This window comes from Neoarius graeffei, chromosome 23 (genome assembly GCF_027579695.1).
Source record: "Neoarius graeffei isolate fNeoGra1 chromosome 23, fNeoGra1.pri, whole genome shotgun sequence".
NCBI classification, from domain to species: domain Eukaryota; kingdom Metazoa; phylum Chordata; class Actinopteri; order Siluriformes; family Ariidae; genus Neoarius; species Neoarius graeffei.
Genome location: NC_083591.1, coordinates 31,809,290 through 31,834,696, shown reverse-complemented (window position 1 = coordinate 31,834,696; position 25,407 = coordinate 31,809,290). Strand labels below are relative to the sequence as shown.

Below are 25,407 nucleotides of genomic sequence, written 5' to 3'. Positions count from 1 at the left end.
ACAAGTCCCAAAAGTAGATAAGAACCCAGTTAAACAAATGAGACACAAATATTATACTTGGTCATTTATTTATTGAGGAAAATTATCCAATATTACATATCTGTGAGTTGCAAAAGTATGTGAACCTCGAGGATTAACAGTTAATTTGAAGGTGAAGTTAGAGTCAGGTGTTTTCAATCAATTGGATGACAATCAGGCGTGAGTGGGTACCCTGTTTTATTTAAAGAACAGGGATCTATCAAAGTCTGATCTACACAACGCATGTTTGTGGAAGTGTATAATGGCACGAACAAAGGAGGTTTCTGAGGCCCTCAGAAAAAAAAAATGTTCTTGATGCTCATCAGGCTGGAAAAGGTTACAAAACCATCTCTAAAGAGTTTGGACTCCACCAATCAACAGTCAGACAAATTGTGTACAAATGGAGGAAATTCAAGACCATTGTTACCCTCCCCAGGAGTGGCGGACCAACAAAGATCACTCCAAGAGCAAGGCGTGTAATAATCGGTGAGGTCACAAAGGACCCCAGGGTGACTTCTAAGCAACTGAAGGCCTCTCTCACATTGGCTAACATTAATGTTCATGAGTCCACCATCAGGAGAACACTGAACAACAATGGTGTGCATGGCAGGGTTGCAAGGAGAAAGCCACTGCTCTCCAAAAAGAGCATTGCTGCTCATCTGCAGTTTGCTAAAGATCACATGGACAAACCAGAAGGCTATTGGAAAAAGGTTTTGTGGACAGATGAGAACAAAATAGAATATTTCGGTTTAAATGAGAAGCTTTCTGTTTGGAGAAAGGAAAACACTGCATTCCAGCATAAGAACCTTATCCCATCTGTGAAACATGGTGGTGGTAGTATCATGGTTTGGGCCTGTTCTGCTGCATCTGGGCCAGGACGGCTTGCCATCATTGATGGAACAATGAATTCTGAATTATACCAGTGAATTCTAAAGAAAAATGTCAGGACATCTGTCCATGAACTGAATCTCAAGAGAAGGTGGGTCATGCAGCAAGACAACAACCCTAAGCAAACAAGTTGTTCTACCAAAGAATGGTTAAAGAAGAATAAAGTTAATGTTTTGGAATGGCCAAGTCAAAGTCCTGACCTTAATCCAATTGAAATGTTTTGGAAGGACCTGAAGCAAGCAGTTCATGTGAGGAAACCCACCAACATCCCAGAGTTGAAGCTGTTCTGTACGATGGGATGGGCTAAAATTCCTCCAAGCCAGTGTGCAGGACTGATCAACAGTTACCGGAAACATTTAGTTGCAGTTATTGCTGCACAAGGGAGTCACACCAGATACTGAAAGCAAAGGTTCACATACTTTTGCCACTCACAGATATGTAATATTGGATCATTTTCCTTAATAAGTCAATGATCAATCAAGTATAATATTTGTGTCTCATTTGTTTAACTTGGTTCTCTTTATCTACTTTTAGGACTTGTGTGAAAATTTGATGATGTTTTAGATAATATTTATGCAGAAATATAGGAAATTCTAAAGGGTTCACAAACTTTCAAGCACCACTGTGTGTGTGTATATGTGTGATATATATGTTAGCGCTGTCGCCTCACAGCAAGAAGGTCCGGGTTCGAGCCCCATGGCCGGCGAGGGCCTTTCTGTGTGGAGTTTGCATGTTCTCCCCGTGTCTGTGTGGGTTTCCTCCAGGTGCTCCGGTTTCCCCCACAGTCCAAAGATATGCAGGTTAGGTTAACTGGTGACTCTTAATTGACCGTAGGTGTGAATGGTTGTCTGTGTCAGCCCTGTGATTACTTGGCGACTTGCCCAGGGTGTACCCCGCCTTTCACCCGTAGTCAGCTGGGATAGGTTCCAGCTTGCCTGCGACCCTGTAGAACAGGATAAAGCAGCTAGAGATGATGAGATGAACACCTATACGTATATAAGTTTTCATGATAAAGGTTAATTTCTTTTATATTTACATTTACAGTATATAAGGTTACAGCAGACTACATAACGTGTAATAATATTACATTTTTCTGTGAATGTTTCAGGCTTTGCTTTGGGCAACACCATAGAGTCAAAAACTAAAGGCATCTGGATGTGGTGTGTTCCACACCCCATTAAACCAGGACACACTCTGATGCTGTTGGACACTGAGGGACTTGGGGACGTGCACAAGGTTTGGAAAACTCCATAGCAGTACAGTACTCACAACATCCCCTGTAACAACACTGGGCTTCATTTATGAAACTGGATATGAAGGGATTTATGCTTATGCCATTCATATGAGCATTTACACAACAAATTTGGCATTCATGAAAATCCTGTACATTCTAAAAACTTTCAGATCCAATCCTATTTTGTGGGGTTCTTATGATAATCGTGCGGTTCAGGAAGTCAGCCCAAATCCATTTTAAGACAAACAAATTTAAAAACAAATTTTTCAGTTAAGATGAAATACCCGTATATAAAAGGAGGGTTGGCTGGTCTGTGCAGATTTTTAAATGGTTACTTTTACTCATGATTGAGGATTTATAGAATGTGATTATCTGTGCCAGATCATTTCAGCACAAATATCTTTTCATGGCATTATAGGGTGATGAAAAGCATGACACATGGATCTTCTGCCTCGCTGTCTTGCTCAGCAGCACTTTGGTCTACAACAGCATTGGAACCATAGACAACCATGCACTTGAGAAGCTGCAGTATCCTTTCCTGAATAACACACACGTACAGTACACAAAAACAAGGTACACATGATGATAGTGCTGTTTTCTTGAACAATACACCTTGCAGCTATGTGACAGAACTGAGTGAGAATATCCGGGTGAAAGCACAGACGAGTGGTGACCATGATGACTCAAAAGACTTCATGCGAATCTTCCCCTCCTTCATCTGGACTGTGCGAGACTTCATGCTGAAGTTGGAGAAGGAAGGCAAGGCCATCACATCTGATGAATATCTGGAAAGTGCTTTGACACTTAAACCTGGTGAGCAAAGACAGGTGCTATGGCTTCTAAATATTCCTACATTTTAAGGCCATTTTCAAATAACTAGTCATTAACCTAGTATAATTTTATTAAAGTAGGTAAATTTGACTCTTAGCAGTAAAAATGCTTTTTTAAATGATTTTTTTTTTTGCAGTACTGTCATCTAAATAACAGAATGTCATGTTCACCTCTCTGCTACCCTTTTACAATTACTAGGATCATAAGATTAACCCTTGAAATCCCACCAGAGCAGAGCATCATTCTACATTAGAAAAACAGTTGCAGCCTGGCATTCACTAAGATATGGTCAGACTTGATAATTGAAATATAAGTTTTGTAGTCAGTTTGTTACAAATGTTACATATACTGTACATACATATTCAGATTTTAAAATATAAATATCAATGGCCCATAATGTATTTAAGCATGTTATGTTTGTAAAATGTGTTGCCATTTACATGTTTAATTCTATGCAATATTAAATGCTATACGACAAATTATTTGGCAATTATTCGTTGACTGTGATGTGATGTGATCATTTGAGACTTGAAGGTTATTTTCAGACACGTGTAATTTGCACTTATAATGGTGGCTTTGGGAGTTTTTTTGATTAGGTGTAAACCAATATCTCAATTTATACCAAGGCACTGTTTTCATTGTTTGAAATAAAAGCAACTGTCCTGATGCAAGTGGACTGATTCAGCAAGAAGTGTTACATTCAAAATATGACACCAAAGTTGTATTTCTCAACCCACTTGGGTCAGAATTCTACGTGTCATTGCCCGGCAAGACCCCACTTGGTGTTTGTGATGTATTTGGCTCAACCTACTTCCACATCATTAAAGTGCTGATGACACGTTTTTGACATCTTTGGCGATGTTTTATAACATAAAAAGTAATTCCCGATGATCCATATATTAATTCACGAAGGCGCCTATTTTACAAGTTATGATAAAAACGCGGCTATTTGGGCAAATTTGACGGGGCTGCAGCACCCAGGAGACGAAGGAGGAGGAGGAGCTATATGACGTCAGCGAAAGAACCTTCCTCCTAACTTACCAGTTTGTTGTTGATGCGACAGGTGTTCAGTTTATCATTATTAGTATTTTTATTATACATTATTATACATTTTTATATATATATATATATATATATATATATATATATATATATATATATATATATATATATATATATAATAGAGAGAGAGAGAGCGTTATTATGCCTTCGCGTTCTGTTGCCGGCTTTTGCTCCAAAACCCACAAGGATGGGGTCAGTTTATTCAAGTTTCTCAGAGATCCCGAGCTGCATGCGAAGTGGGTGAAGCAAGTCAGGCGCACTCGTGACAAGTGGGAGCCCTCACCAACATCCGTTCTGTGCTCTGAACACTTCGATTTGGATTGTTTTGACACCCTTCCCACCTTAAAAGAATCTCTTGGGTGTGCAGTTCAGCACAAACGTGTGCTGCTACCATCAGCAGTGCCTACACAGTGTTGCCAGAGTGGGAGGTTTCCCGCCCAGTTGGGCGGTTTCAAGTGCATTTTGGTGGGTTTTGAACATATTTTGGGCTGGAAAACGTCAGCAGTATCTGTTGCCAGATACTACTGAAGTTTTCCAGCCCAAAATATGTTCAAAATGCACTTGAAACTGCCCAACTGGGCGGGAAACCTCCCAATCTGGCAACACTGCCAGTATTCCGGAGGGGGTCTACTAGTAGCTAGGCCGGATCCAAAGACAGGCCTCCTGTCAGAACATGTGTTGTGAAACGACATAAGATAAAGGTACGTAGAGCTATAGATTCTACATGATAATCATAAATGTAATCATAAAGTCGGCATGATATCAGTCATGTATTTGCTTGTGAAAGCTTGCGGCTTTCATGTAACTGCCGCCTAGCAACGAGAGGCAAAGGGTAAAGAGGGTAGGCTATCATAGATTCTATTCGGAAGAGATCAACACAATTCTAGACTCCCAGAAGAGGAAGAGCTAGTACTAGAGTTCACCGGCGTTTTCATGCACCATTTCCATTGAGTAGAACCAGAGTAGAACAGCCAGTGAACCACAGCGTGTTCTTCCGCTGACGTCACAACATGGCCGCGAGCCACGGACCCAGTTTTCTTGCGCTGTGCAATTAAAAATTGGATATTCGCATAACAACAGCTTCTTTTCACGTAATTATAACAGAAATCTAACATGTTTGCCATGTTGTATAGTTTAAGAAATTGCATAGAGTCATGTTCGTGTCATCAGCCCTTTAAGCTACTTCACTAAAATACTGACTTAATCCAACCCGCTATTGTCTGTAGGAAACAAGAACAAAGTTCTCTAAAGTAAATCATGTACTTGATGCAGGATTACTCGTGTACAACCCCGATTCCAAAAAAGTTGGGACAAAGTACAAATTGTGAATAAAAACGGAATGCAATAATTTACAAATCTCAAAAACTGATATTGCATTCAGAATAGAACATAGACAACATATCAAATGTCAGAAGTGAGACATTTTGAAATTTCATGCCAAATATTGGCTCATTTGAAATTTCATGACAGCAACACATCTCAAAAAAGTTGGGACAGGGGCAATAAGAGGGTGGAAAAGTTAAAGGTACAAAAAAGGAACAGCTGGAGGACCAAATTGCAACTCATTAGGTCAATTGGCAATAGGTCATTAACATGACTGGGTATAAAAAGAGCATCTTGGAGTGGCAGCGGCTCTCAGAAGTAAAGATGGGAAGAGGATCACCAATCCCCATAATTCTGCGCCGACATAGTGGAGCAATATCAGAAAGGAGTTCGACAGTGTAAAATTGCAAAGGGTTTGAACATATAATCATCTACAGTGCATAATATCGTCAAAAGATTCAGAGAATCTGGAAGAATCTGTGTGTAAGGGTCAAGACCGGAAAGCCATACTGGGTGCCCATGATCTTCGGGCCCTTAGATGGCACTGCATCACATACAGGCATGCTTCTGTATTGGAAATCACAAAATGGGCTCAGGAATATTTCCATAGAACATTATCTGTGAACACAATTCACCGTGCCATCCGCCGTTGCCAGCTAAAACTCTATAGTTCAAAGAAGAAGCCGTATCTAAACATGATCCAGAAGCGCAGACGTCTTCTCTGGGCCAAGGCTCATTTAAAATGGACTGTGGCAAAGTGGAAAACTGTTCTGTGGTCAGACAAATCAAAATTTGAAGTTCTTTATGGAAATCAGGGACACCGTGTCATTCGGACAAAAGAGGAGAAGGACGACCCAAGTTGTCATCAGCGCTCAGTTCAGAAGCCTGCATCTCTGATGGTATGGGGTTGCATTAGTGCATGTGGCATGGGCAGGTTACACATCTGGAAAGACACCATCAATGCTGAAAGGTATATCCAGGTTCTAGAGCAACATATGCTCCCATCCAGACGACATCTCTTTCAGGGAAGACCTTCCATTTTCCAACATGACAATGCCAAACCACATACTGCATCAATTACAGCATCATGGCTGCGTAGAAGAAGGGTCCGGGTACTGAACTGGCCAGCCTGCAGTCCAGATCTTTCACCCATAGAAAACATTTGGCGCATCATAAAACGGAAGATACGACAAAAAAGACCTAAGACAGTTGAGCAACTAGAATCCTGCATTAGACAAGAATGGGTTAACATTCCTATCCCTAAACTTGAACAACTTTGTCTCCTCAGTCCCCAGACGTTTACAGACTGTTTTAAAGAGAAAAGGGGATGTCTCACAGTGGTAAACATGGTCTTGTCCCAACTTTTTTGAGATGATGTCATGAAATTTAAAATCACCTAATTTTTCTCTTTAAATGATACATTTTCTCAGTTTAAACATTTGATATGTTATCTATGTTCTATTCTGAATAAAATATGGAATTTTGAAACTTCCACATCATTGCATTCCGTTTTTATTTACAATTTGTACTGTGTCCCAACTTTTTTGGAATCGGGGTTGTAAAATTATAGAGGAATTGAGTGAATGGCACAAAAATCACGAGAAGACAGATTACACAACTGTTGTCAGTTACATGTCTCTCAAATACTGATGTGAAACAATTCACACATGGTCCACAATGCTCACTTGGTTTTTAAAATGTAGAAGAGCTGATTTGATTTAATTTAATCATACCTCTTGATGTTGTATTCCTTATAACCCAACACCATGACCCCACCACAATGGTATGGTACTGTGGAGACTAAAATGACACACACACACACACACACACACACACACTCTGTACAGTCTAGACATTTTTAAGCCCTGTTCCTATTTGCATTTCCAGGTTCTTCCAAAACTATTGAGAAGTTCAACCTCCCCAGGCGCTGCTTGCGTGACTATTTTGCAGAACGGCGGTGTTTTGTATTCCCACGGCCAGCTGGAGATGATGACCTGACAAGATTGGAGGAGCTGTCTGAGAAAGATCTTGACAAACGCTTTCTGCAGCGTGCTGATGAGTTCTGCAGCCATGTGTTTAACAGTACCAAACCAAAAACCTTAACAGGGGGACGGGTGCTCACCGGCAGTGGTCAGTAAACAGCTGTTACAGCAACACTGAATAAGCATCAAAAAGTCAGAATCATTGCTATTTGGTAAATGTTGCTTTCTAAAATGCGAGGATGTTTTTTGTTTTGTTTTCAGCTCTGTGCAGTTTGGCAGAGGTGTATGTGGAGGCAATTCGTAGTGGCCGGATTCCTTGTTTGGAGAATGCAGTGGCGGTTTTGAGTCAGATCCAGAATGATCGGGCAGTGGAACAGGGCCTGCAGGTCTACCAGTGTCAGTTTTTTGATCTAGTGTGCTTTCCACATGACCCAGCTGAGCTATCAGACATCCACAGACAAGCAGAGATGGCAGCAGTCGACGTCTTCATCAGGACTTCCTTCAATGACACTGAGCAAAAAGCACAGCTGAAACTTATGGTACTGTACCTTACAAACACAAAGCATGCACAATCCATAAAATCCATAAGGATTTTTTTTTCAGGGCCTGAGCACCATAGATGCAAGGACCCTATTAGATCTGCAAAGTTTTTTTTTTTTTTTTTCCCTTCAAAACCTGACCATTTTTGAGGTGGTTACTATGGGCAAAAATTCATGAAATTTGGCACACACATCAGTGCTTGTGACAGTTATTCAGGGACAGAGTTTTGGCCCCAGATGTGGCCCAGTGACACTATAGCACCACCATTTGTAATTGAGTCTTTTGCCTGGCATATAGTTTCATGTACACACACCAAATTTGGTACACATGTGGGTCTGCCTAAGACAAATGCATTTGTAATATCTGTTGCTTTAGCCACGCCAAACAGAAAGTGAGTTATTTTCCATTTTGTGTGTTTTGACGTGTTACTTTTTGAAATACTGTTCCTAGGTGGATTCATGTCAGATTTGGGAGATATGATGTCAAGATGTTGCTGATGTTAAATTGCGAAGGGATTTTTGATATCTTTCAAGGTGTTGAACTGGTGACACGATGAATTTATGTCTCACCAGGCAAAAAGGAAGTGCCTTATAAATTCTCCATGCATAGCTTCAGCCTAAGAGATTAAAAAGTGTTGTTTGCTATTGATATAAAAAAGGTATGCTTTATTTTCATTCACCTTCACTTTTCAGTGATTTTAGTTTATTCAGCATACACGTGTACCTGTGCGTGCACATATACATATGCACATGACTCTGTGTTGATCAGCTCTCTCCCTTTCGTCTCTCTCCTCTTTGTTCTTGAAGATTTATGAAACTCACCTGAGGCAAAATTGCCTTAATTTATGTTATTTGGTAAATATATTTTTTACATTTTTTTATTTATTCAGAATAGTATATGAATGAGTATAGTAAGTAACCATACATGCAAAACTAGATAATTTATCACATGCATACAGAATTTAGTCTGCATGATATACGCATGGTTGGGACTCTAAATTTTTGCTATGTGAAATGATGTAATTAATGTAGTGTGCTGTGGCACACAAGGGTGCTGCTAGAAATTTTGGGCCCTATGAAAGAATATAATATTGCCCCCCGTTGCATTTCTGGTAACCCAGCTTCTTCATGATGGTGTCAATCTACTGATGGGTCACCATAAATTCTGCTTCTCCCATGCGCAGCTAATGTTAGTGCTGGATTGGAAAGCAACAAACCGAACGTGGTGTCACGCTTTGGCTCCATCTATACAAGACTATACCATGTAATGAATAGGGAGAGGGGTGAAATATAAAGACTATCTATTCTAAATAATTTTGAAGAAAATGGAAAACCAAAACCAGAAGGTTGTTGTATTTGCTCATTTTAAGAGACAGAATTATTAAACATTATATTTTTTTTATTAAATTAACTTGCACATGGTAATAATATTAATATTGTCCTCTGAGGGCCCTCTGTCAATGCTGGGCCCTTAGACTTGTCCCAATGTTTCCCATCCTAATGGCACCCCTGGTGGCACACAAGAAGGGTGTTAGTTCATTACACACTTACCCATGAAGGTTAAATTGCACAAACTGTTTAGAATTTGAACAATATGATTTACACCTAAACTGTGTCTTTGTATTTGATATACACAAAAACTGATACTTCCTATGTTTAGAACTCTTGACTTTTTGCATCCACATATAAAGTAAAGGAAACATCTGAAAATGAGATCACATGCCTTTTACCATCATACATGGAATTAAAGAAAATTAGTCCAATGCATATTTACACACTTAAAAGGGGTTATGGTACTACTGCTGGTTTCATAAACAGGCGAAGTTTAAGTGTCAGTGGATGCAGTCATTGAGCATAATGAGATTTATAATGTTAAAAGTTTCTCCTTTTTCCTGTAGTTTTAATTAGGATCATGACACTGATGGTTATATTTTATAAAGAAGCACAAGAACATGAATATAACAGTCACATTTAATATTATAACATTTAACTATTGTAATATTTAATACAATACCTCAGCAAGTGATTTGGGCGTGTTGTATGGTGTAGCTGTGAAATGTTAAATTGTACATAATAATTTAACTACTTTTATAAGCAAGGGCACAGCAGGAAGTTGAACCCCACTCCAGACAAGGGTTACCATGTTGGTTAATACGGCTAGAACAAGTTAGTGGTGTTGTTTATTCACTGATGTCGGGAGGCATTTCGTCTGCTTCCTAAAAAAAATGAACTCTTTTAACTGTCATGTTGTGTTCATCTCCCAGGAACAGATCCATATTGTGTATCAGGACCTGTGTGCTCAGAATAATGAGGAGTGTTTGAAGGTGTGTAAGCTGAAGCTGAAAGAGGTGTTTTCTCCTCTGGAGGAGGCGATGAGTGATGGCTCATTTATGCACCCTGGAGGCTACAGCAAGTACCGCAATCAAATCCAGAGCTCCATAAAGAAATACAGAGAATGCACACACAAACAGTTGATGGTATGACTGTGAATAGTTTTATTTTTGTCTGAACAAAATAAAAAAAAAAAAGAATAATTACGTAGATGAAATGCGTGTGTGTGTGTGTGTGTGTGTGTGTGTGTGTGTGTGTGTTTATAGAGCGAGGAAGTTTTGAGTGAGTATCTGAAGGAGAAGGATCAGTATGGGAAGACTATTCTTTTAGCTGATCAGTGCCTCACTGAAGCAGAGCAAAACAAGGAAGGTATACACACCTGTTTTACCAATACCCACAGGCAATGTCTCAATACATCAGCATTGTATGCAGCTTTTAAAGGATGTACTGAGAAACACCGCATTCTGTGCGGTTTATATATTCATCACCTGTTGCATCCAGGAAGTGCAACAATCACATGCTCACAGGTTTACCAACTGCAGCGTATTCTGGGAAATGTAGTCGAAAATCTTTTAGCACTTTATTCTTTTATATTCTGTGATGATGTAGATTTAGTTTTGCAAAGTGAAGGAATATGGAAGATGAAAGGGGAAAAAAAAACACTTATTCCCAAGATTTTTTCTTGTAAATTTGTGACTTTTTATTTTGGAAATTGTGAATTTTTTCTCAGAATATTACCCCCTCTCTCAGCTCTGGGTTTTCGTTTATTTATTTAATTTTTTTTTAACTATAATGGCCCAAGTATGCCATGGTAGCAAGGTCTGTTCATTATAAGTTGGACCATTAAAATTGAAAATGCCCTGACAAAACCAGGATATCTAAACAAACATATTGGGGTAATTTGCAAACAACTCAATAATAAACCCAATTATTATTACTCATTATGTGTTAGCCAGTGGTTTGGTTAAAATAACAACCTACCATTTTTTTTTTTTTTTTTTTTTTTACAGCTTTCTGAATGCTAGACAAACAGAAGTTCAGCAGATAAATGCTCATTCAAACATTAGCTAACATATTTAAGTGTAACTTATCATTAAAGGAGATACGCAGAACCATGGCCTCACTTTTTGTTTATAAATGCCTTGAGACCTCAAGAATGGCATAGGAATAGTTTTAAGCATTAACAATAAATTTAATATAGTAATTTTTACGATTAAAGTGATTCATATAGGTCGCGCTCTGAGTGAATGACCTTGACATCTGTGGCATCACAGTAGGAAGGCTATCGGTCTCATCGCCATTTCCGCTATCCTAAAACACAGAGCTAACTGCAACTTCAATCCTCCATTTTGAGCTAATTTATCACCATGCCACGTGGATGTGTTGGTGGTGGGTGCAGCAACACGACAGAAGGTGGATGTATGTTGCATTCATGGCCCAAGAATGTTCAAACTGCAAAGATTTGGACGTGTTTTGCGAGAAATTCACGGGCACATTTTACTGATGACTCGTACGAAACCTCTGATCTGTTGAGGAGTGTTGGCTATAAGCCCATGTTAAAAGAGGGTGCAGTACCAACATTTAAAGGAAAAGGAAACTACAAGGAAAGGAAAGTAAGTTCAGTTGCACCAGTTCTCCAGGAGCGTGAGCCGAGTAGTAATGGCGGAGTACTCCGTATGGAGAAAACGGAGAATGAGTGGACCAGTCATCAGATTTCTCCACTGGATATGCTTTTTTCCCCCTTCCCCCGCTGGATATGCTTGCCTCAGCAGCAATATCTCACCCTTATGTGGAAGAAGTGAATTAACAAAGAACTAAACGAAGAACTGAAAGTCAGATAGTTTCAAAACAATCAGCCACAAGCTCGGCCTTCAAGAAGCGAGAACATAGATGGGTAAGATGCGACTCTCATTTGGTTACAACAACAACACTCATTGTTTACTTGCATTTAGATTAATACATGTAACTTGTATTGTGTATTTAAGTTACCGGTATAAGATTATTTAATTTGCTTCAGAATGTGATTGTCTCAGTTCATCTGATTAGCCTTTTATGTTTTATCAGTGAAAATGCATGCCTGTACATTGCATAAGTTATAACGCCTATCCTGTTTTAATGAGAGTCACATGAGACTGTCAGTTCAATCCTATCCAATTCTCTAGACGGCTTTGTTCTCTGGCTTTATTTCGTAAGGTGGGCGCCTCCATGGCCGACGTGTTACTATCAGATTCACTTTCCGATGTTTCGAACTGATACAGTTCTACGTGTATAGCAGTAGCATGTACACACACTCCAATTTCAGGACTATCACATTCAGATGTATGACTATCTGAGGAATCCGAAGAATCTCCTAGAAATCCGAACGAAGAGGCTATTGCAACCACTCTCGCCTGCCCAGTCTGGCTTTGGTCTACAGCTGTCAAATGTCTTGGCCTTAAAACCGGTTATCACAGTGACGTCACGCACTCAGGGCTGGCTGGCTCAGCGGGGCAGCTCGAATGCCAACCTTGCGGTCGATTTTAACTCTCAAAAATATATATATATTTTTAATTCCCATTTTTGCAGCATACAAGAGTCAAGGATGGAGATACTATCCACTCAGAAATGCATTTAAAAATAAAGGTTCTGCGTATTTCCTTTAATCTCTCTCTCTCTCTCTCTCTCTCTCTCTCTCTCTCTCTCTCTCTCTGTGTATGTATATGCATGTGTCTATATAAAACTACATCTTTGTTTATGTGCCTCTCAGTGGAGCGTTTGCAAAAGGAGCTTCTTGAGCAGAAAAACAAATCTTTAGTAGAAATGCAGCGGTTTCAGGAGCAGGTGTTCCAGGATCAGCAGAGGAGCTATGAGCAGCACGTGACCATGCTGGTGGAAAACCTGGAGAAAGAGAGGGCAAGAGCAAAGGAGGATATCGAACGAGTGGTGGATGCTAAACTTAGAGTAAGAAGTGACACACATCAGTACTATCAGAATTCAAATTTAACATTTTTAATGCAGATACACACGTGTGTATATATACACACACACACATGTATAGCAATGCCACATGTTTACTGTGAATCTGAATGGTTCAGCTTGGGTATTTATTTATTTTTTTACCCATGGTAGATTTTCTGGTTGCAGTTACACTGTCCACTATGATGATTGGCACCCCTTGTAAAATTAGTAAAAAGCGTTAGAAGAACATCCACCTTTTTGGTGAAATAGCTTCGTTTCATAATGGAAAAAATGGAAAAAAACCCTTTAATTGAAATAAATATATTCAGAGAAAAACAAATCTCTCATCAAAAAAATATTTTCAACAAAAACACGTGTGCCACTATTATTGGCATCCCTGCATTTAATACTTTGTATAACCTCCCTTTGCCAGTCAAACAGCACCGAGTCTTTTCCTATAACATTTTATAAGGTTGGAACTACAGAGCAGGGCATCTGAGACCTTTCGTCTTTACACAGTCTCTCCACATCATCCAAGGTCTGAGGCCCTCTCTTGCGCACTCTCCTCTTCAGCTCAAGCCACACGTTTTCAATGGGGTTCAGGTCAGGGGACTGAGATGGCCATGGCAGAAGCTTGATTCTGTGGTTAACTAAACATTTGTGTGTTGATTTGGACATATCCTTCGGATCATTGTCCTGCTGGAAGATCCACTGATGACCCAGTTTTAGTTTCCTGGCAGAGGCAGCCAGATTTTGATTTAAAATGTCCTGATTAGGGGCAGCACGGTGGTGCAGTGGTTAGCGCTGTCGCCTCACAGCAAGAAGGTCCTGGGTTCGAGCCCCGGGGCCGGCGAGGGCCTTTCTGTGTGGAGTTTGCATGTTCTCCCTGTGTCCGCGTGGGTTTCCTCCGGGTGCTCCGGTTTCCCCCACAGTCCAAAGACATGCAGGTTAGGTTAACTGGTGACTCTAAATTGACTGTAGGTGTGAATGGTTGTCTGTGTCTATGTGTCAGCCCTGTGATGACCTGGCGACTTGTCCAGGGTGTACCCCGCCTTTCGCCCGTAGTCAGCTGGGATAGGCTCCAGCTTGCCTGCGACCCTGTAGAAGGATAAAGCGGCTAGAGATGATGAGATGAGATGTCCTGATTAGATTAGATTAGATTCACTTTATTGATCCCACATCGGGGAAATTCACGTGTTACAGTAGCAAGAAAATGTCAGACAGATAACAAAATAAAACTGAAATAAAAATTAGACAAACGAAAGATTAAATACAGAGGGCTATTTGCATTATCTACCATGAAAAAGTATAGAAATATTGCCTTATTGTATATTACGTTATTATTATTATTATTATTATTATTGCCCCATATCGGTTCTCAGCACTATGTCAAAATTACTTGAGAGAGTGGTATACAATCAACTCGGTGAACATCTCTCTCAGAATAATCTTATCTGTCAGTTCCAGTCTGGTTTCAGGCCCTCATATTCTACTGAGACCTGTTTGATCCACCTTTGTGACTACATCAAATCCGGAATGGACGAAGGCAAATATGTTGGTATGGTTCTGCTGGATCTCCAAAAAGCCTTTGATACGGTGGATCATGAAATTCTTCAGCTGAAACTTCAAGCAATGGGTCTTGATAATTCAGCATTGGACTGGTTCAGCTCTTATATGGAGCCCAGACAGCAAGTTGTAGAGATAGGTGGCACCCTGCCTAATCCAGCAAGTATTACATGTGGGGTGCCTCAAGGGTCAATATTAGGACCACTGCTGTTTCTCATCTATGCCAATGATATTACCTCTGCTGTTACATGCAAATTGCTACTATACGCTGACGACTCTGCCCTTATTGTGGCTGATAAGAGTACAGAGGTAATAGAGCATAGATTAAGTAGGGAAATGAATTCGATCAGGGAATGGCTGACCGACAATAGATTATCTCTACATTTGGGCAAGACAGTGTCCATCCTCTTTGCTTCAAAAAAGAGGCTATGCAATTTTAAAACCATTCAGGTGCAATGTGCTGGCAATATTTTATCCAGTGCTTCTGAAGTGAAGTACTTGGGTCTAACTTTAGACCAGTCCCTAAATGGAGATGGCATTGTGGATAAAATAGTCAGCAGATCTAATGCCAAACTAAAGTTTCTGTATAGACAGGCTGGCAACCTGAGTCCAGACACTAAGAAACTTCTTCTTACTTCAAGCCTACTACAGTCATTACGACTACGCCAGCACAGCATGGTATTCTGGCACAACTAAAAGGAGCAAGTCACAGCTCCAGTGTGCACAGAATAGTCATCAGGTTTATTTTGAATGCGCCGTTCAGAACACGCATAGGAGCTGATGAATTTAGACGGGTCGGTATGTTGCCAGTTGATTTTAGATCCAAACAACTCAAAGCCCATATGATGTTCAAAATTCCTCAGCGCCTCAATACTTGTCTTCTGCAATTCAAAATGTTACCCATAATTACAGTACAAGATCCAGTCACTCTTCTCTTCAGCTCCCCCGGTGTGGTCCTTTTGGAAAAACTTCTTTTCTGTACACTGCAACCAAAATTTGGAATGAACTACCTTCAGAAATAAAATCAGTAGAAAATTTTCCTCTGTTCAAGAAGGTAAAACAGCACTTTTTTAACATTCTATTTGATGAAGCAGTAGATTGTGTATTTTTAGTTTTTATATTTTTTTATTTCATTCTTTATTATTATTATTATTATTATTATTATTAATAATAATTATTATTATGTGTTTTGTTTTGTTTTTTTCTCTTGCTTTTTTGTTTTTTCTATTATTATTAACATTATTAAATATTGTTCAGTATTTATGGTATTAGTTTTTACATTTTTGCTATGCTTCCCCATGATATTCAGTTACACAGTATTGTTAAATTATTTTTTTGTTATTTTTTAATTGTGTAGCTATTTTTTGTCTGTGATAAGGGACCACAATGGAAACAAGTTTTTATGCTTTTTTGTGTCATCCCTGCCACACCTGTACCGTTTTTTATTGTACGTTTATGGCCAAATAAACAAAACAAACAAAAAAAACTTATTGAAGGGCTCAGAAAAAATTGCACATTACAGGTAGACTCCGTATAATATATATAAGTATGTATAAAAATAGTTTAAGACCTATATTATTGCACATAATAATTGCATTGATGAGAAATGGTAGCGGTAGTAGTGGTGAAGTAGTGCAAATATAACAACAAACAGGTTACTGGTGCTACATTACAAGTTGTGGGTGTTATACAGTCTGACAGCAGTAGGTATGAATGACCTGCGGTATCTCTCCTCCTTACACCGTGGGTGTAGCAGTCTACTACTAAAAGAGCTGCTTAAGACCCCCACAGCCTCATGTAGGGGGTGAGAGGGGTTATCCATGATTGATGTCAGCTTGGTTAACATCCTCCTCTCACCCACCTCCTCAATGGAGTCCAGAGGACAGTCCAAGACTGAGCCAGCCCTTCTTACCAGTTTATTAAGTTTCTTCCTGTCCCTCTCTGAACTTCCACAGCCCCAGCAGACCACAGCGTAGAAAATCACTAATGCCACCAAAGAGTCATAAAAAGTCCTAAGCAGTGTCCTGCACACACCAAAAGACCTCGGTCTTCTCAAGAGGTGGAGACGACTTTGGCCCTTCTTGTACAGGACATCTGTGTTGTTTGTCCAGTCCAGTTTGTTGTTGAGGTGAACACCCAGGTATTTGTACTCCTCTACGATCTCAATGTCCAAACCCTGGATGTTCACTGGTGCAATTTGAGGAGCCGTCCTTCTGAAATTGATCACCACCTCCTTTGTCTTGCTGGCGTTGATGCGCAGGTGATTCAGTTCGCACCAGGCGACAAAGTTGGTGATGACCTCTCTGTACTCTAGATCGTCCTGTTCTGACACACGTCCAACGATGGCTGTATCATCTGAGAACTTCTGGAGGTGGCAGCTGTCCGTGTTGTAGCTGAAGTCAGATGTGCAAAGTGTAAAGAGGAAAGGAGAGAGCACTGTACCCTGTGGAGCCCCCGTGCTGCAGACTGCCACATCAGACACACAGCCACGGACCCTCATATACTGCGGTCTGTTAATGAGGTAGTCGATGATCCATGCAGCCAGGTGGCAGTCGACACCAGCTCCCTCCAGCTTCCCCCTAAGCAGTGATGGCTGGATTGTGCTGAAAGCACTGGAGAAGTCAAAGAACATGACTTTCACAGTGCTCCCAGTGCCCTCCAGGTGTGAAAGTGACCAGTGTAGCAGGTAGATGACAGCATCATCCACACCAATGCCCGGTCGATATGCGAACTGCAGGGGGTCCATCTCGCTGTTCACCAGGTGTCGGAGGTGGGAGAGAACAATCCTCTCCATGATCTTCATCAGGTGAGACGTTAAAGCTACTGGCCTAAAGTGGTTGAGCTCCCTGGGGTGCGCAGTCTTGGGAACTGGAACCACACATGATGTTTTCCACAGAAGTGGAACTCTCTCCAGACTGAGGCTCAGGTTGAAGATGTACAGAAGTATCCCTCAGAGCTGATCTGCACAGTCCTTAAGCAGTCTGGAGTTGATACCATCAGGGCCAGCAGCTTTCCTCGTCTTGATCCTCTTCAACACCTGATCAGCTGTTATGGAGAGGCGAGGGGTGTAGCCGAGGTGTGACTCCTGTAGAGTGAGGTCGGGGGTGGAGTGTGTGGATTGGTCTGTTAGGGAGCGGAGGGGGGTGATGTGGTGTGAGGAGGGAGCTGTTGGTGTCAGGGGTATTATGGGGGGGTGGAGTGATATCACAGATAGGTCAGGACTATGGTGAGTGGGGGAGGGTGGGGTGGCACAGTCAAATCTGTTGAAAAAAAGATATTCAACTCATTTGCCCAGTCCTGGCCCCCAGATACAGGGCCCCTCCCACTGTTCTTTGTGTGGCCAGAGATGGTTTTCAGGCCTCTCCATGCCTCTCCGGCGTTGCTCCCCTTGAGGCGCTCCTCCAGCTTCCTCCTGTAGCTGTCCTTGCCTCTCCTTATCCCCCTCTTCAGCTCCCTCTGCACTCTCCTCATCTCCTCCTTATCGTCAGATTTAAAAACCCTCTTCTCGTTTAATAGGGCTTTTAGTTCAGAGGTCACCCAGGGTTTATTGTTGGGAAAACACCGTACCTTCCTGATAGGTACAGTGTTTTCAACACAGAAATTAATGTAATCCGTGATGCAGGTTGTCAGGCTATCAATGTCATCCCCGTGAGGTTCACACAACACATCCCAGTCCGTGGTGTCAAAGCAGTCCCTCAGTGACATACTGGTCTCCTCAGTTCCTTACATACCTCTTGGTGGGTGGTTGTTTATTCACCATAGGTATGCATGTAGGGGACAAGTGAACCAGATTGTGGTCAGAATGGCCCAGCAGGGGGAGGGGTGATGAGCTATGGTATATGCATCCTTGGTGTTCACATACATTAAATCCAAAATTCTATTGTCTCTGGTGTGGCATTTCACATACTGAGTGAAGGTTGGGAGGGTGGAGGACAGGGAAGCATGATTAAAAAGTCACCGGAGATTAGGAGCAGGGACTGGGGGTGTGATGTCTGATGCTTTAACACTACAGTGTGTAAGAGCTCACAGGCTGCAGCAGCATCGGCCGCCGGGGGGATGGACACAGTTATCGCGATAATGTGCGAGAATTCCCTCGGGAGGTAATATGGCCGAATGCTAACTCTAGCAGTTCAATGTTTTTACTGCAGTACTGCTCCTTTACCCTGATGTGCCCCGGGTTATACCATCTGTCATTCACAAACATCGCTATACCCCCTCCTTTCCTCTTACCGCTCTCCTTGGCTTTCCTGTCCGCTCTCATGAGTTGAAATCCGTCCAGAGTGACGTGTGAGTCTAGTGAGAGTTCATTCAGCCAAGTCTCTGTGAAGCACATAAGGCTACACTCCCGGTACTCCCTCTGCAGCCTGGTTAGCACCGTTAGCTCATCCATCTTATTCACAGACATGTTGTGATGGCGCCGGTGTGTGTGGCTTGCCGTCTGCTGCTGTCAGCTCTGGTGTCTGTCTGTGTTTGTCCTGTTTCTGACGCTTGTTACCGGCAAAGTTAACTGTCTACAGATCTATGATCGACAGTCACTACTTAACATCTGCCTGTCTTATCAAAACTTTGTATCGTGTGATGATGGAAAGAATTTTCCTCCCCCTCCATTTCTATCGGAGATACCCGCTTGTATACGCCAGGCTCCTGTCCCACGGCGAAACCAGAGGCGCAAACGCCGTGGAAAGCGCAGCGGTCTGCTGGTGAAGGTGAAGCTTCAACTGTCGCTGTCCCTGGGATCAAAACGTTGGATTTTGGCATCGGATTTTCCATCTGATTGCAGCCGTTTTGTGTCTTGGCGTTCCCTGGAACCAGCATACACCTGGCTGAGGCCCCTTGTTGTGCCCCCGGAGGAGCTCCGCACCCAACACGCTCGCTCACCTCGCCTCCGCAGAGGGGGAGTGAACCTGCATAGTCTCTGGCCGGTAGGTCGGGCACCCCGGAAGGAGAGTGATCCGGCGTCTATCAGGATTGCACTTGTGAATACACGATCGCTTGGGAATAAGACATTTATCCTGAATGACTTCTTCAAAACGCAGAAGTTGGATCTGTTGTGCCTGACAGAAAGCTGGCTAAGTGCTGGTGAGTTGAGCCCTTTTGCAGAACTTTTACCACTTGATTGCTCATACCTAAACTCACCGAGAACAACCGCACGCGGTGGTGGCTTAGCATCTGTTTTTAAAAACTGTTTTAAGTGCAAGCAGTTGCTGGAGGCCCATTATTCCAGTTTTGAACTGAATGTGTTTGAGTTGGATCCCCTGCAACCAGTCTTATGTGCCGTGATATACCCTCCCCCGAAATATAATAAGGACTTTATTCAGGACTTCTCTCACTTTTTGTCTGGGATCATGGCGAAATATGATCGTGTTTTAATTGTTGGAGATTTCAACATTCATGTCTGCTGTCCCTACAAACCTCTGTCAAAAGATTTTCTCAATATTATTGACTCTTTTAAGCTTGTTCAGTCTGTGTCTGGCCCCACCCAAATACTGGGGCACACGTTAGATCTGGTGTTCTCCTGTGGGCTACCTGTGCAAAACGTAAAGGTTCATGACGCTGTCTTTTCTGATCATATGCCTGTGTTATTTGAAATTCCTTTCCATGGTCATACCGCTAAACCTTGCGCTCCTGTGCGCCGGCGTTGTATTATCAACCCTACTATTACTACTCGTTTCTCTGCGGCATTTAAAAGTGCTGCTGAGACTCAAACACCTGTCTGTTTTGATACTGAAAAACTGACATCCTTTTTTTACTCTACCTACACTAATATCCTTGACCGTGTTGCACCTTTTAAAATACTGCGCCCGAAAACCAAAAAAGAGCCATGGTTGACTGACATTTCTCACTCAATCAGGCGAGAGTGTAGGAGGGCAGAACGCAAGTGGAAAAAAGATAAGTTGCATGTATCTTTTGACATTTTAAAGGAAACTTGGCTCAAATACCAAAAAATTATTAAATCAGAAAAAACAAAATATTTTTCTGATATTGTTCTACACAACTGTGGCAAACCACGTGTTCTTTTCAACACTATTAATACTGCTCTCAATAAACACCAGTCTGTTGAGTTAGACTACGTTCAGACTGCACCCTGAAACGACCCATATCCGATTTTTTTTGCCCATATGCGACCTGTATCCGATTTGTTATTGACAATCTGAACGACACAGATCCGATTTTTTTCACATGCGATCCAGGCCGCTTGGATATGTGGTCCTAAATCCGATGCATAGCCGATATTTTCACATGCGACTGCAGTCTGACCGGACAGGTCGCATTCATGCGACCTACACGTCATCAAGAGACAAACGTCACTATTCTGCGTTGGCTAATTCCGCCTCTTTGGTGGAAAACAACAGCATTTATACAGTTTTCAGAATTTAAATAGACTTTTATAGAATTGATCAAGCTAATGGTGGATTTGGTAGGGACTTGGATGTTGATCTGTTAGCCTAATTAAATAAAAGTTTCTATAACTGATTTATAACTTAAACCATCCTGTATTACAAGATTATAAGATTGTTCTGGAAATTTCCAGTAATTTGACACCTTCGGTCTCATTAATCTGCTGCCCACATTAATCAGATTATTGTGTGAGTTCCGCCGCCGCCACAAACCACATCGCCAGGTCTCGCCTCATCTCCATAGCAAACTGCACTGGTGTTTTATGCACCTTGAGCCAGCGCTGAGAGAAGTTGCAGAATTCAGCTGGCTATAAACAATCTAAATAAATATTTATAAAAATGTAGAAAAAGTTTATTAATATGACGAAATAAATATGTGCAAATTATTAAGCCTGAATTAAGAGTTTGGTAATACAGCGGCCGTATCCCAAATGACTGCCTACTGAAGCTCGAGTGCACTATATAGAGTTTAAAAATCCATTACTTCCTAGTAACATGTAGTGCACTTGTATAGAAATTAGAGAGACATTTAGGAGTCAACCCTCGTTACCAGGCTACACGTTTTCATTTCAGTTCAGAAACAAAAACATACACGAGACCTCACACTTTAACACTAACCAGATAATTAAACAAAAAAAAAAAAAATCATTAAACATGAGTGCGCTTTTTTTTTTTTTTGTTTACGTATTATGTAGATGTGCTTATTACGTGTCAATTTGCGCATGCGGGACACTTTTGGGTCGTTTTCCGTTCATATTGGAGATCGCATACAAGTCTCATATAATTGGTAATGTGAACGGCCTAACAAAAAAATCGGATTTCACAACAAATCGGATATGGGTCGTTTCAGGTTGCAGTCTGAACGTAGTGTTAGACACCTCAGTGAGTACTGAAAAATGTCTGCGGTACTTTGTTTCTAAAATATCCAGCATTAGAGTTTTGATAAACCCCCCACCCACCCCCGATCCTTCTATCTCTGTCACTTGCCCTGCAACTTTTAGTCACTTTGAGCCTATATCATTTGCTAACTTAAGCAAAACCATTGGGCTAATGAAAATTTCATCTGGTCCAACAGACACTGTTCCTCCTCTTCTCATTACACAGACAATTGAGACCACAGGTCCTAACATATTAGCGATCATGAACTGTAGTCTTGCTTCAGGTGTTGTACCAAAGAAATTTAAGCATGCTGTTGTACAGCCGTTGATTAAAAAAACCTAATTTAGACACTTCTATCCTATCTAACTACAGACCTATTTCAAAACTTCCATTTTTATCGAAGGTGCTGGAAAAACTTGTGCTTCAACAACTGCAGTCTTTCCTAGATACACATGGTATCCTGGAACCTCTGCAATCTGCTTTTAAAGCTCTCCACAGCACTGAGTCAGCGCTACTAAAAGTTTTTAATGATCTGCTATTAGCCACTGACTCTGGAGATTCTGCTATTCTGATCCTCCTTGATCTCACCGCTGCATTTGATACCGTAGATCATGATATATTAATCTCCCGTCTAGAGCACTGTGTTGGTATCAGAGGCACTGCTCCTGAATGGTTTAGATCCTACCTAGCAGACAGAAGTTTTTCTGTCTGCCTGGATGGATCGGTATCCCCCTCTGCATCTCTCCCTTGTGGTGTTCCTCAAGGGTCCATTATTGGGCCTATATTGTTATACATGCTTCCCTTGGGATCCATCCTTAGAAAATACAACATCTCCTTCCATTGCTATGCAGATGATATGCAGATTTACATGCCATTAAAACATAATGACCCCCACTCCTTTAAATATTTATTAGACTGTCTAGAGGACATCAAAGCCTGGATGGCTCTAAATTTTTTAAACTTTAATGAAAATAAAACTGAGGTCTTAGTCTTTCGGCCCAGTGCTGCTTGTGATACGCATGGAGACTTAGGCCCCCTTGAAACATATGTCAAAGATACTGTAAATAACCTTGGTGTAACTTTAGACTGTAATTTTAAATTGGAGAAACAAATAAATACAGTTGTAAAATCTAGTTTTTTTCCAGTTAAGGCTTTTATCCAAGGTTAAGCCCTTCTTATCCCTCAAAAACTTTGAGATGGCTATTCATGCCTTTGTCTCTTCCCGCCTAGACTACTGCAGTGCCCTATATGTGGGCATTAGCTGTTCCTCCTTATTCCGTCTTCAACTAGTACAGAATGCTGCAGCCCGCCTTCTAACCAGAACATGAAGGTGGGAGCATATTACACCTGTGCTTGCAGCCCTTCACTGGCTCCCTGTCTGTTATAGAATACATTTTAAAATTCTTTTCTTTGTTTTCAAATCTTTACATGGTCTGGCTCCACTTTATATATCAGATCTTCTAAAGGTTCAGGCAACATCTAGGGCATATGGGTCAGCCGACCAACTCCGTCTTGTTGTTCCTCGCTCTAGGCTTAAAAGCAGAGGTGACCGGGCTTTTGCAGTGATTGCACCTAAGCTCTGGAACGAGCTGACACTGCACATACGCCTGGTTCCTTCCTTGGCTGTTTTTAAATCTCATCTAAAAATCCATTTTTATGCCCTGGCATTCAATACAGCATGAATTATTTATCAGTATGCATGTGTATATTGTTATGCTCACTTTTTGTTGTCTTTTCTGTTGTCTATCAAGTCGTACTACTTTGCCTGTCCAGCACTTTGGTCAGCTGTTTTTAAAGTGCTTTATACAACCCCGATTCCAAAAAAGTTGAGACAAAGTACAAATTGTGAATAAAAACGGAATGCAATGATGTGGAAGTTTCAAAATTCCATATTTTATTCAGAATAGAACACATATGACACATCAAATGTTTAAACTGAGAAAATGCATCATTTAAAGAGAAAAAATTAGGTGATTTTTAAATTTCATGACAACAACACATCTCAAAGTTGGGACAAGGCCATGTTTACCACTGTGAGACATCCCCTTTTCTCTTTACAACAGTCTGTAAACGTCTGAGGACTGAGGAGACAAGTTGCTCAAGTTTAGGGATAGGAATGTTAACCCATTCTTGTCTAATGTAGGATTCTAGTTGCTCAACTGTCTTAGGTCTTTTTTGTCGTATCTTCCGTTTTATGATGCGCCAAATGTTTTCTATGGATGAAAGATCTGGACTGCAGGCTGGCCAGTTCAGTACCCGGACCCTTCTTCTACGCAGCCATGATGCTGTAATTGATGCAGTATGTGGTTTGGCATTGTCATGTTGGAAAATGCAAGGTCTTCCCTGAAAGAGACGTCATCTGGATGGGAGCATATGTTGCTCTAGAACCTGGATATACCTTTCAGCATTGATGGTGTCTTTCCAGATGTGTAAGCTGCCCATGCCACATGCACTAATGCAACCCCATACCATCAGAGATGCAGGCTTCTGAACTGAGCGCTGATAACAACTTGGGTCATCCTTCTCCTCTTTTGTCCGAATGACACGGCATCCCTGATTTCCATAAAGAACTTCAAATTTTGATTCGTCTGACCACAGAATAGTTTTCCACATTGCCACAGTCCATTTTAAATGAGCCTTGGCCCAGAGAAGACGTCTGCACTTCTGGATCATGTTTAGATACGGCTTCTTCTTTGAACTATAGAGTTTTAGCTGGCAACGGCGGATGGGACGGTGAATTGTGTTCACAGATAATGTTCTCTGGAAATATTCCTGAGCCCATTTTGTGATTTCCAGTACAGAAGCATGCCTGTATGTGATGCAGTGCCATCTAAGGGCCCGAAGATCACGGGCACCCAGTATGGTTTTCCGGCCTTGACCCTTACCCACAGAGATTCTTCCAGATTCTCTGAATCTTTTGATGATATTATGCACTGTAGATGATGTGTTCAAACTCTTTGCAATTTTACACTGTCAAACTCCTTTCTGATATTGCTCCCCTATTTGTGGGCGCAGAATTGGGGGGAATTGGTGACCCTCTTCCCATCTTTACTTCTGAGAGCCGCTGCCACTCCAAGATGCTCTTTTTATACCCAGTCATGTTAATGACCTATTGCCAATTGACCTAATGAGTTGCAATTTGGTCCTCCAGCTGTTCCTTTTTTGTACCTTTAACTTTTCCAGCCTCTTATTGCCCCATCCCAACTTTTGTGTGATGTGTTGCTGTCATGAAATTTCAAATGAGCCAATATTTGGCATGAAATTTCAAAATGTCTCACTTTCGACATTTGATATGTTTATGTTCTATTGTGAATACAATATCAGTTTTTGAGATTTGTAAATTATTGCATTCCGTTTTTATTTACAATTTGTACTTTGTCCCAACTTTTTTGGAATCGGGGTTGTACACACACACACAC

The 25,407-nt window shown here is 41.2% G+C and overlaps 1 protein-coding gene across 4 annotated transcripts in view; it reads left to right on the top strand.

Annotated features, from left to right (window-relative positions):
* gbp2 (guanylate binding protein 2) overlaps window positions 1–25,407 on the top strand; it is a 95,840-nt gene that overhangs the window by 59,835 nt on the left and 10,598 nt on the right. For all 4 annotated transcript variants that reach the window (XM_060906083.1, XM_060906084.1, XM_060906082.1 and 1 more), the window contains 8 exons: window positions 2,015–2,142; window positions 2,559–2,668; window positions 2,760–2,953; window positions 7,244–7,486; window positions 7,600–7,877; window positions 10,142–10,354; window positions 10,475–10,577; window positions 12,955–13,148. In XM_060906083.1, the coding sequence (XP_060762066.1) occupies window positions 2,015–2,142; window positions 2,559–2,668; window positions 2,760–2,953; window positions 7,244–7,486; window positions 7,600–7,877; window positions 10,142–10,354; window positions 10,475–10,577; window positions 12,955–13,148 (1,463 nt within the window). The remainder of the gene's footprint in view (window positions 1–2,014; window positions 2,143–2,558; window positions 2,669–2,759; window positions 2,954–7,243; window positions 7,487–7,599; window positions 7,878–10,141; window positions 10,355–10,474; window positions 10,578–12,954; window positions 13,149–25,407) is intronic.